This window comes from Sinohyriopsis cumingii, chromosome 7 (assembly GCF_028554795.1).
Source record: "Sinohyriopsis cumingii isolate HCF-2022 chromosome 7, ASM2855479v2, whole genome shotgun sequence".
NCBI classification, from domain to species: Eukaryota; Metazoa; Mollusca; class Bivalvia; order Unionida; family Unionidae; genus Sinohyriopsis; species Sinohyriopsis cumingii.
The window spans coordinates 97196961-97210829 of NC_142967.1; the positions used below are offsets into that span (position 1 = coordinate 97196961).

General features: G+C 33.5%; 1 protein-coding gene across 7 annotated transcripts in view; it reads right to left on the reverse strand.

Annotated features, from left to right (window-relative positions):
* LOC149795775 (leucine zipper putative tumor suppressor 2 homolog) overlaps positions 1-13869 on the reverse strand; it is a 142908-nt gene that overhangs the window by 24802 nt on the left and 104237 nt on the right. The window contains exon 1 of one of the 7 annotated variants that reach the window (XM_089965702.1): positions 6499-6632. The exons of the other annotated variants lie outside the window; for them this stretch is intronic. Within the exon in view, the coding sequence (XP_089821828.1) occupies positions 6499-6606 (108 nt within the window). The 5' untranslated portion in view covers positions 6607-6632. Of the gene's footprint in view, positions 1-6498; positions 6633-13869 lie in introns of those variants that run through there. 7 annotated transcript variants of the gene reach the window in all.

A 13869-nucleotide genomic window follows, 5' to 3' on the forward strand; every position in this document is an offset into this window, starting at 1 on the left:
CTAACAATTCAATTTCTGGCATATGACTGCCAGGGAATTAGGTCAGAGTAAACTGAAATAATTCAATCACTTACTTTCACATTGCGGATTGCCCTTGGACACGATTAATCAAATCATTAAATCATGTTATTGGATGTTGAAATGATCTGAGTTTAACTGCAACTCAACACATGAAAGGCTATACTGTGTCATGGCAAAGTGTTCCTGTTCAGAAATAAATTCTGGCATTTTGAATATGTCTGGGCATGATTTTAACTTGCACCTTCAAGGTCACGAACATGAAACACTAACTACGCTTGGGATAAATAATCTGTGCAGAATAACATGGAAACATTGTTGAATTCTAAGATCGCTATCTGATTTCACAAAAATCAATCAATTTAGTGCCTTATCTGATTTAAATATTTATTAAAGCTTTCAGTTCAAATATTCTTTGTGGTATAGTTGACAGTAAGCTGTAAAAAAAATTACAAATCATCACCCAGTTAACCATTTTGTGCAGTGGTGATGCAATTATGTTTGCAAGCATGATTACTCCTTTAATATATTTATTATTTTCAATATTAAATTGTGAATAATGATCCATGCATAATATTCTTCTGATATCTAAACAACCCATTCAAAAGATGTCCAGCATCCCCACCCATCTCCCATTCCAACCACTGCACTTAAAGTGTGAAATGAACATGAAATTTTAAAGCATATAGACGTATCAGTACAAACAGACGAGTGTCCAGAAATAGCCACAAAAAACTAGATAGACACACAATTTACATTTAATCCATTTCAAAAATACTTCATTGGATGGCCTGGTATAAATGCTTTGAAGTATTATCCATACATAAGCCAAGAAATATACTTTGAAGGAATGAACCCCAAGAATTCCCCTCTGGCATACTATTTGTTTCAAGCATCAAATGCTAGAGACAGACCAAAAAGAAAATAACTCATTCTGTTCCAAAATATGCTAAAAGAGCATGTCTTCAAGGTTTGCAGTTACAAATTTTTCAATTAAGGATGATTTCCAATCCTTCAAAATCAAGGAACTTCATGACCACTTTATTTATATTTCTGACTTGAGGCTAAGTGCAGACAGGTTTAAATTCCTACACCCCAAGTGTGAAATTGACATCAAATCAGCAAGTGCCTTGAGGTGTATGGGAAATGGAGAACTATCCACAAAAATGGATAAGAAAACAAAGTACCAATGGACAAGTAATCCCCACTTAACACATTTGATAGGTTTTGGGTGGATTACCCAATGGGAATACTTCTATTATCTATGTACTGACCTAAAAATGATGAACAAAAGGAAAGAATTAATCATGCCAAATGATCACAAAAACTTTCTATCATGATGAATGCTTGTGGAGGCATAAACCTTATCACAACTAAATCAATACATTGACCAGCAATAGTCCTTATCATAGCCCATTAAAGAGCTAGATTAGATCATTCTCCATCTTAATACAGATTTCGCATACATATGTTTCCTGGGTCATAATGGATAATCCCCTAGTTAACAATAAATACAGAGATTGCATACATATGTTTTCTGAGCAATAATGGATAATCTCCAGAGAGATCGCATACATGTTTTCTTAGCAATAATGGATAATTTCCAAATTCATTCAAATCTGCCCTAAATTTTACTTGTCTTTTTCCTTCATGGTTTGATACATACATGTACAGTGGTGAGAATCTGCCTTAGCAGACACTGTCATACTAAAACACCTCTTCATTAAGGACATGTTCATTATTGAAAATTCTTTATTAAGGACATCTGTTCAATAAGGGCAGCATTTAGGAAACATTTTCTTATTCCCACTTAAAAAGTTAACCCCACTATTAAGTATATTATCTCCACTAGGAACATGGATGTGGTCCTCTATGTAGCCTCTACATGTGGTTTACACATGTATCATTACGTACATGTATTTTCCCCACCCACCCCCTCCAAATTGGAATGCCACTTTACAAAACCTTTTGCAGGTTGTGATATTTGTTATACTGTGACATGCAATCTTAGTGTGGGTCACCAGAGAGGATATAAGGTGGACTCAACCCTAATTTTAAGGAGGTGATTCAATTTTCATCTCTTTCTCAAAATAAGGTATTAATTGTGAAGCATTTTAAGCCGCTCCAGACAAGCAAGTTTACAAAACAACTTAGTTCTATAATATGAATGAAATGCAAAGAACAAAGACCCTGATTCATAATAGTCCTCAAGATACGCGTCTACTGATAACCTCTATCAAATTTCACCGACCCAGATCTAACAGCACATTATGAAAGGGCAGTTCTGGATCTGTGCATTTTGCAGTTCAACTTGACTTGTCATTGAGTAAAGATGGCATACAATATTTGGATGATTTACACCCATCTAGGGGGTAGATAGATAACCAAATCATTGAGGTGACAATTTTACACCTGTGATCTGACACCAAAAGGAAGTGCCTGGGGGTGGGGTGGGGACAGGGGTTGACAAGTATAATATGTGACTCATTTACTTATATTCACTGCCCACAGTGCTTGTCCTGTTTAAATCAGTATCATTAGGAGTTAATTTTCACTAAATATTACACATCTATCCAGCGTTAGACCTTTCAAAAGAAATGCCTAAAAACAAACACCGATTAATATTTAAGCACAATACAATGTAAGACATGAAAATAAAAAAGCAGGTAATTTATATATGCAACAAAATCCTGCTGCTAAATACAAACTTTGATTTTTACATGAAGATGCCAGTTCTAGTTGGATGGAATTCCTATTCTGTATCAAATTGTCCAGTCTTTTTAATAATATAAAGTTAAACAATACAAACCTTATTCCATGTAACATACCATATGTCAATACAAACCTTATTCCATGTAACATATCATATGTCAATACAAACCTTATTCCATGTAACATAACCGTATGTACTCATCTACTAGTCTGGTCCAACTGTAAACTGCATGAACCCAGATCTGCCATCGCATAATGCACTGGCAGATCTTAATACAGTATATGTGGATTGTTAGGGGTATTCAGTAGAAGAAACAATACAGACCCCAATCTGCCAGCATATTATGTGACAGTAGGCCTTGGTCTATGTTGTTTGCAGTCAAAGCCAACTTGCACATTATATTAGCATTAAGAACCAAAAATTGGCATGGTAATTTTCCAAACAAAAGTGCTCACTGAACTTCAAGAAACATGGCACTCAGAATGCATATCATTCATGTAAGGGCACCTATTTATTTCACTGTAAACTGTTGTTTTTGTTCTTGTTAATAATAATAATAATAATAATAATAATGATAATAATGATAAAGCATAAATGAAACCCACCAGTAACTGTAAGACTACTTACAGTGTAAAGATTTTGTGATATACTGAAGCTGGGTGTAACTTACAAGGGCCATAACTCTTTCCAATATGTGCCATAACTCTTTCCAAATTGCAGAGTACAATGCTTGGTCAATGTGCACATCAAATAATGACAATAATATGGGCAAGTTTCATATCAAACCATTTAAAACTTCAACTGCAAGATTTTGTGATATACTGAATCTACCTGCAAGTAAATTAAATAAAAATTGTGCGAACAAACTGATTGATCAATATGTGCATGTTCAGTTAATAACTATTATATGTACCAAGTTGATAACTATTATATGTACCAAGTTGATAACTATTATATGTACCAAGTTGACAACTATTATATGTACCAAATTGATAACTATTATATGTACCAAATTGATAACTATTATATGTACCAAGTTGATAACTATTATATGTACCAAGTTGATAACTATTATATGTACCAAGCTGATAACTATTATATGTACCAAGTTGACAACTATTATATGTATTAAATTGATAACTATTATATGTACCAAATTGATAACTATTATATGTACCAAGTTGATAACTATTATATGTACCAAGTTGATAACTATTATATGTACCAAATTGATAACTATTATATGTACCAAGTTGATAACTATTATATGTACCAAGTTGACAACTATTATATGTACCAAACTGATAACTATTATATGTACCAAATTGATAACTATTATATGTACCAAGTTGATAACTATTATATGTACCAAGTTGATAACTATTATATGTACCAAGTTGATAACTATTATATGTACCAAATTGATAACTATTATATGTACCAAGTTTCAAAGCATCCACTGAAAAGCACAGCAAATCCTCACAGAAAATGTGACCTATTAACAATACTACACACAGCTACAAGTAAAAAAAAAGGGCAACAACTATTAACAATTGTCGGAACACAGTGATCAGTCAAAATGCAAAAATATTTTTTATTAACTTAGAGACTACCTAGTTATGCTAATACGATTTTCTTGTACACGAAAGATACTAAAAAGCAGCAATAAAGGATACTAACTCTTAGAAAAAGTCACAGAAGCAGAGTTGGCACTAAATTTGTGCATCTTTAGTAAATAAATGTATGTAAATAAATGTATGTACCAAGTTACAATCCAACAAAACATTTCACTTAAACACCAGTATATTTATTTAAATGGATCTTCACTGTGTATGGATACTGAGAGAGAGAGAGAGAGAGAGAGAGAGGGAGGGAGGGAGAAATAGAGATTAAGTGTATCAGCCTTTTGGAGTGTGTGTGTGTGTGTGCTTTGGATTTTTAACATAGCTTTAAAAAAAAAATCAGTTATATCGCTACGATGTCTGCAGTGTGGCAGTTTATAGTCATGTCTGGCACTGGGGCATTATGCCGCAGACCTGTAGCATGATGTCCCACCCAGTCACATTATCCCGACACCAGGCCGACCAGTCTTAACACTAACCTCTTCATGCTGAGCGCCAAGCGAGGCAGCTGTTAGTACCATTTGTACAAGTCTTCGGTATGACTCAGCCGGGGATCAAACCCATGACCTCCCGCATCTGAGGCAGATGCTCTAACCACTAGGCCACCGAAGTGGTGCCTTTTGTAATGAAAAATCCAAGTTTCTGATCAATAGGCTAATATGACACCCATTACAATGGCAAAACAAAATTAAACTAAAATCTGTCAAATTCTAGACAAAAATAAACTGATGCCAATTTCAGCTAATTAAAATATCTGTCATGAAAGCTGAAACAAGGTGATAAGTTCAGGGATTCTTAAGTTTCCAGTCAAAGCAGGATTTAAAACTGCTATCTCACGCAAGGTTATTTATACTTATCTACTTTTGCAATATTATACAGTATTAAATGGTCGTACCATACCGTCTGGGAGAAATGTGTATCAAAAAGAAAAACTGCAGGAGTGTTGGGATATGTGTCATTTTGACTAGGTAAAATTATTCAAGTTACCTTCACCATGGCGGAGGAGGTAACTTGTTGCTTGAAAAAATGAAAAACTGACCGGTGGGGGGGGATGGGTCCTCATAATCTGATATAGTTGGAATTAGGAAATGTATTGCATATTATATGACAAGTCACATCGTTGTTTCCAGAGGCTATGTAATTACATGTGATATACAAGTCGAAAATAACACTTCATACATTTGTACATGTGTGCGTATCTACCAGTACGTACTTTCCAACAGTGTAGTCGCTAATTTACTTTACTAAGCCCAGTTCAGCTATGCAATGCATAAAGGAAACTTTCAAAATCAAACGAAGAAAAAAAAAACATTTTTCCCATACCAATTTACTGGCATAAATATGCGGCATAAGATGATGGTATAAACTGGGTACCGGATTGTTTCATTTCAAACACAAAATGCTATATGATTCTATTACAAATACAGCAAGGATATCTGCCTTTGCCGAAAACGAATGAATAACGGATATATGTCATTTAGTGGGTGAAAAACTAAGTATCTGTATGTGGCAAAATATGAAATATGTCATTATTAACGAGGGGCAATCAAATTTTCTTTTTGTTTTATGCTCACGCATATTGGCCAGCAATAACACTACATGAAGCCTAGTTCTTAGTGTATCCCATGTGATAATGTTAGCGGCTTACCGTTTATGTTCTGTGTTTTGTGTACATTTGCACTGAAAATACAAGTTGTAACATAATTCTCCTTCCCAATTCAAGATAAATAGGACATAAAACACACAACCACCAAACAAAACAAAGAAAACAGTATTTCACACTGCTGGGTTTGAACATGGGACGTCAGTATGTGAAGCTGCCACTAAACCACGTATGCGTCTTTACATTGTTTCAAACATTTTTGGACATAACGTTATTAATGTCTATTAACAGAGAGTGAAAAATTATTTATCGTATTTAACTCCAGTTAATTATCAAAATTATTTCTTTGTTTCTTTAATTCAAGACCTATTCTAAAGAAAAATCTGTTCAAAAGTTGAAATTACCTGTTGCTAAAAAAAATCAATAGTTTTCAAAAATATAAACATGAAAGTAAAATGTATAATGTATTGAATCTGTATTATAAGTGAAGACATATACGTACAGTTTGATGCACAAAATGAACAGAACTACCCGTATCTTACCTCTTCGGCATACATGAACAGGGCTATATTGTTCATGTTGTCATCTATACCGACAGTCGGGTAGATGGTAATGTAGTCATTATCTCCATCTCTTGAATACATTTCCATTGTTATTGCACTGTCGTCTATATTGATAACTACTCTCAAATAGTACAATCCATGAATATCTTCAAACGGAAATGCACACGAAGTTGATAAATATTGAATTTACTTTTTGAAAAAGCCAGTAATCTCTGTATGTAATAAAAATATAAATATCCTCGTCAACTGCTTGCATTTTTCAAGAAATCCATTCTGATCATATCTCCTCGACGAAGCTGAAAATCTTTAACTTTGAGTCTTACAATTATTTGTAGACAAAGATCACATTTTGTCTCCGAGGTTGTCGTTTTGTATCTCTGAAACCAGACCTACACCTAATTGTGTTTACAAAAATTTTTTCTCCATAAAACAGAGATATGCAAAATCATGTAATGTTTCACACAAGCCGAAAACAAAACACCAAATATTGCCTACTTCATTCAACTTCCTTCATACCAGCGTGGGAAATGCAAAGTTTAGAAACTGGCATCGTTTGGTGTAAATACAATTAAATGCATTGTACAGTTCGGACTAGAACCTAAAATGTGTTCAGTTTTTTTTCTCCATGATGACAGTTTTTCCGAGATGATGCTTAACAAATTTCTGGTCCATTACACTGTATACAAATGTGACATCATTTTACTGGTCAGTTGTTCATTTTATAGTGAATTCGAGTTTATATCAAAAGCAGGAACACTGGAAGGTTAAAATTGATGACTGTACTAAAACCAGCAAACACGTATAAAATGGAGGAATGTGGCATTTATTATATCCCCACAAGCATCATCAAGTCCAGTGGACTGTGCATTATCCCTTTTTGTCTCCTACTGAATTAAAGACCAATGAGCTATGTTCAATTTCCGCATGAGGCAATTACGGTTTTAGTTCCCTCCCGAAATGCTTGATCGCTGCCTTTACCGAGATGAATATCAGTTACCTGTAATGTCCCATCGAATAAAAATACCACTTACTTATAAAATAACTCCTTTCATATCACAAAGTGCTTTGATCTGATGTGGTTGAATTAAACGACCAGGTGACAAATAATTTTCCAGTTAATGATTTATCAATGAGTTAAAGAGTTGAGAATATTACTTGACATTAACTTGGTATATTCATCCAATACTTCATAATGCAAGCTGTCAATCAAATCATTATACAGTAATACAACACTGACAACCGCGCATTAGCTATTGTGACTGTTCCTTTTTTTACATTCAAATTACAATCTTGGTCACCAATCCTTTGAAGTAATAAAACACACACTTATTCTGCGATTCACTCACACATGTATGTCCTTCAAAGCAAAATTTTTAATCCTTGAACTAAAAATGTTTCACCAAACAATGAAAATCCACAAGACTTATAAAATGTTCCGTCCAAAAGATTTCGAGTTTACCGTTTAGTGGACCAAGTCTATCTGCCACGTTTGGTCATTTACTTGACCATCAATACAGGTAAAAAGTCCTCGGGGTCAAACATCTGTTCCGTTTCCTTCATATAAATGTTTGCTCCATTAGATCTCCATAACTCTCGTGCCCCTAACAAATTGATTTAGCCCTCCAGTACATTGAATTGTTGTAGTCCTTTGTAGAAGCCGACAGATAACTAAAGTTACTTTGAAGTGGCAAAAAAATTACATGATTACATTTCATGGACATGTGTGAACAAGCAGCTGCTATCTCAGTGTAACTGTTTCACCTGCAAAACTGACCAATGGTGTCTTCACGAAGTTGTACAATATCCAGCAATGTGATCATGAGATTGGGGTTGTAAGATTTTACAAAAATGATTTTTTTTAAAAAGTTTCTTGTAGTTCTCAGCTTGAACAGAAAATCTTAAGTATATTCCAGCACTTGTACAAAGAATTTAAAGGCTTCCGTTTTACAACACTTAAAACTAGCCAAAATTATAATATGTAGTCGTGCACTGTCTTTATCACGGCATTACTTCGTCTTTTGTTCATTCCACTATGTGACATTCTATAGCCAATACACTCTAATTGTATTCTCATAGGTCCATCACCATTCTGTGACTAACACGTAATGACTCATCTATGTATTGTAACATACAAGGTCAAGATGACAGGTACATTTTCATCCGTCTGTATTACCAGTGTACAAAATTTCTTTGTACATGGAACATGGAAAATTACCCATGTCCAAATACTGCTTCCTGTGCCACTTTCAATCTGACCTACAAATTGTCCAATACACCTGCAGACTTCCAAGGTGTGTATTGCAGCTTACTTGTATTCAACATATATGCCTAATAAAACTTTCTGAACTGTAACTCCACTTGACAAACGTGCTCTTTCCATTATTCCTTGCTGTAATTTATCCGTTTATCCATGAGATTCATAAAATGTAAGGCCCTGTTTTGCCCTTGGAACATTATATTACAATGATACGGCTGTATTTGATACACCATTACAGTTTAAACAAGTATACATTAATTTGCCTGCATACCATTAGCCTTTTTCCCTCTGTTATCAATGTCTTGTTTCTTTTGATGTCCCTTGTTTTTCTTAGTACATGGGGAATCTTTTTATCTACCGTGTAAGTGTATATACCATTAGCACATGACTAAAGACTGATGTCACAAGAAAACATTTTTTTAACTCCTTTTTATGTCTTCTGTCCCATTTTACTGAAGGGCCAGAAATTTAACACTATGAATACAAATTAAGGGCTAGTAATTTAACACAATGAATACAAATTAAGGGCTAGTAATTTAACACAATGAATACAAATTAAGGGCCAGTAATTTAACACTATGAATACAAATTAAGGGCTAGTAATTTAACACTATGAATACAAATTAAGGGCTAGTAATTTAACACTATGAATACAAATTAAGGGCCAGTAATTTAACACTATGAATACAAATTAAGGGCCAGTAATTTAACACTATGAATACAAATTAAGGGCCAGTAATTTAACACTATGAATACAAATTAAGGGCCAGTAATTTAACACTATGAATACAAATTAAGGGCTAGTAATTTAACACTATGAATACAAATTAAGGGCCAGTAATTTAACACTATGAATACAAATTAAGGGCTAGTAATTTAACACAAGGAATACAAATTAAGGGCCAGTAAGTTAACACAATGAATACAAATCAAGGCAAGTAAGATAACACAAGGAATAAAAACTAATTTTAAGTAATAACTACAGCTGTATTGGAAGATGTAAGCACTTAAAAATAAACTTATTTAGTGTCATAATCAATGTTTCTGAAGAAGAAAAACCAAACAACAGCATATGAGTATTACTTTAAAATGTGTGAAATGGTTTAAAACTGTCCTGTGACTGGTATTAATATATTGTTAAAAAAAAAATAAACAATAGCAAATTTAAAATATTCAAAACTGACAAATATAACATCCTATATTTAAAAAACACAGTAATCGGAATCCTGAATCGTGTAATATCCTGAATCGTGTAATATCCTGAATCGTGTAATATCCTGAATCATGTAATATCCTGAATTAATAAAACAAAGTATACATTTTTTTATTTTTGTAAAAAATGATGTTTTTTGTGCATACAATACAATGCCTATGTAACTTTAATAAAATAAATATTCTGTCATGTCTCTGTTTCAGGCATAAAAATGTGTTCTATATGTACTGGTTTACAAGCTGGAAATAAATGCACACAACACAGACCCAGATCTGGCACTGCACAATGTACTGGCAGGGTCTATATTGTTTGTTCTACTGTTTAGTCCTGACAAACTGCATTATGCAAGGGCAGATATATGTCTGTAGTTTGCTAGTCGATCCCACCTAAATGTGATTATATACACTAAGTACGCATAGGCCCTTCCACATTCACCAGTCTGGTATGTAGTTCTTTTGTTCTATGTTTACACATGATATAAAGTATAGATAGAATAGTTAACTTTTCTTCTTCTAAGTCTATGCAATTCAACAAACATTTGGACAGCCCCCACAATGGTAAACATATTCCGTTTTGTAAGATTGCACCTGAAGGGTTGTTTACACTGATTTCCCATTCAACAGCTACTCAAAATCATGTGTTGCTATTTTTGACAGCAACAATTCATATCTATTTTTGTTTTGATTACATCCATTTAACATAAATCCTCATACAAAACGTATACTTACACCATAACTCCTAAGCAAGGAGTGCTCAAAACTCAAATAATTATGCTTTCTTTACTGCTTTACTTATTGTGGTATATTAGAATTCACTAACACCCTTCAAAATATAATTAATTCCTTCCCAATAGGATTGAATTTCTCTCTATACCAGTAATCTCATTCAATTAGTGTTCAATATACGATACTTTGTGTATCAACTTGTACTTGTCAATACTGGTAGTACAGGGGGTTTCACAGTTGCAACGGAGTTACTGATCGTAGCACCTAAAATTACCTCCTTAGCTCCAATGCGCATACCCACAAAAAAGTCAGTTCCGGATAGTTCACTGTTCTACACTTGGTTAGCGAAACAAAGTCAATAAAGGAAGGAATCTTAGCTGTACTACAGATCATTATGGTTAAACCAATGAATCAATTATATATGTCAAACATCTTTTGTTCATACTAGGAGAATAATTATAGACATTAAATCAGATAATTTGATTCAGTGTCCATACTTACATTATATCAGATAATTAAATAATATTTACTTTCCATACTTAAATGATATCAAATAATTAAATTAAATACACTGTCCATACCTGATAATATAGATTCATTATCCATAATTTCAGATACATTTGTAGGAACATTTCACTTTGTTCTCCGATTTTAAACATTTATTGCACATTTTTGGCTATATAACTTTAACGAAAACAATCTCAACAATTTGCATTTTTCACATGTTGATATATCCTTCTTTCTCAGTTACTTTCGCAAGGCTATTAGTTCGTTTATAACACGATTAAGAAAGTTATAACACAAGTTCGATAAGAAAATTATAACATGAACTCGATACATCAGCTGATTTGTAATGCTGAATATTTTAAACCCAAAAAGTTTTCTTTAAAAAAAATGGAACACTGTATTTTAATGTATTCAGAGGAACTTAACAAAGCAATAATTACATTAGCTATCATAACGATAAAGGAGTGTAATTAATGTAGACGGAATATTTATTCATATTTGGGTGTAAATATCGTACAATACTCAGATTAAATAACATGCCCAATGACATTTTTTTTTGGTTCATTTTCTTTTTTACTTTTGAAACATCAAGTATCGGACGGTACATGCAATAACTTTCAGCATAATTTTTCTTTGCTTATGCTGACATATAATAACTCTCAAATTTGCTGGGGGTTTTAGACAAAATTTCTGATTGCCACCAGCAAATTCATCTAGAACAGCCTTCTTAAAATTAGTTTAATTCTGTTTAACTTTCCTTGCATCAAATATTTAAGTTTTGAAGATCCAATTATTTCACAGATTCCGTCATATTACTTTGGTTCGCCTTTTAAATCAATATTGACCGGATGTAAACTTGCAAACAGCATGATATAAAAAAAGAGACTGCTTGTAAGAACATACTCTACAAGTCAATAATAAATGGATACTCACAAATATTCATATTTGTTGTCTTTATCTATCAGTCACTCTTTCTATCTTAGCATCATTTTATACTCGTTTTTAACCAGAAGTATGTTTATGTAATATACGTATGCGAACACACGTTCATTCGAGGATATACATACCCATTGCACCAGATGAAAGGAGACAGACATACATACAGACAGACAGGCTGATGGGTGAGAGCCACAAATGTCCTATACATGCATAGTGTGTATAACATCGATATTTCTCCAAACTGTATATTCTACAATTTCCAACCGTCCAAGGAAATAAAATTAAAATAATCATCAAGAAGACTCGTATGTGCACCTGTCTGTTCAAGTGTGGTTGACATTTGTGCATTTTGAAAAAAACTCAAGTTATTTCATGAAAAATATAATGAACATTAATAGAAAAGCAACAGTCTGAATCAATAATAAAAGAGCCTTAAGAAGTTAGAATTTGTTCTCGTTGTTGTTCAACCTCCATTAACTGATATGAGTGAAGCTGTATAAAATAAACATATTTTCATTATTCTTCAAGTGGTATAAATTGCAAGAACTTTTTACACAGCAATACACTTTCGCACAATCAAATAATACAAACTAGAGCATAAGGTAGTAATGGAAAGATAACGAAGTTCTGAAATGGGCAGAGAATATTTATTTGAAAGCTCGGAGCAGCGCAAGTTAGTGAGGAAAAAAAAAAGATGTAAAACAATTGAACAAATATTGATAGAATTTCTTTTTAAGATGGTGAGATATCGATCCTGCTTGCATAATGTGAGCGGTCTGTCACATTTTCTTGATCTACATCTGCCATCTTAATTGACTGAACTATCCGGAAGTGAGTTGCATCGAGATGCCCTCTGGTGTTTTCAAGTGGGGATACTAACTGTGAAACCCCTTATAGTATACTGTATGTACTCGCAAGCAGAGTCAAAATGCAAACAACAAAGATCCTGATCTGCCATTGCAAAATGCACATGCAGATCAGGGTCTATATAGTTTGTTCCACTGATTACTCCTAACAAACTGCACAGACCCAGATCTGCCAGTGCATTATGTGAGGACAGATCTGGGTCTGTGCAGTTTGCAGTTGGAACTGACTTATAAGCAAGTATGAACTGTACAAGTCCACATGAATTGTTTACACACAACCTCCCTCAATGGTAGAGCTAAAGTGAGCTGAAAGGTGCAGTGTGGGTGGGTGGGGGTATGTACATCACCTTAGTGCAGCAATGTCTATATTGTGCTAACTAAAGGTCAAGTTTAAAAAAATTTAAAGATGAATTACAAACAAAAGTAAATCCTTCCAATAAATGCAAACATAAAGCACGAGAAGTTAATAAAATATAAAACTTAAAGATGTCAAAATTCTGCAAAATATATATAAAATAAGAGATATAGGTAATGCACCAGTAGATAATTTCCTTTAAACATATGGTGGTGGGAGGGGGAAGAGAATGGGCAGTAGAAAAGTAATGAATTTAAAATAAAAAAACTTCAACATTGGGTGAATACCCATATTAAATTTTCACATTCACCCTTGACTGCAATGCATATATTGGTCCTGAATGAGATGGCTGACAGTTGTTTCATTCTTTTAAAACACCACCTTTAAGACATAATTGACTATATCAGGTGGAGAGTTTGCCTAACAACAGTTATTGGAATGGTTCATACCATCTGTATTTGTGTACAGGTAAGGTCCAATGATAAATA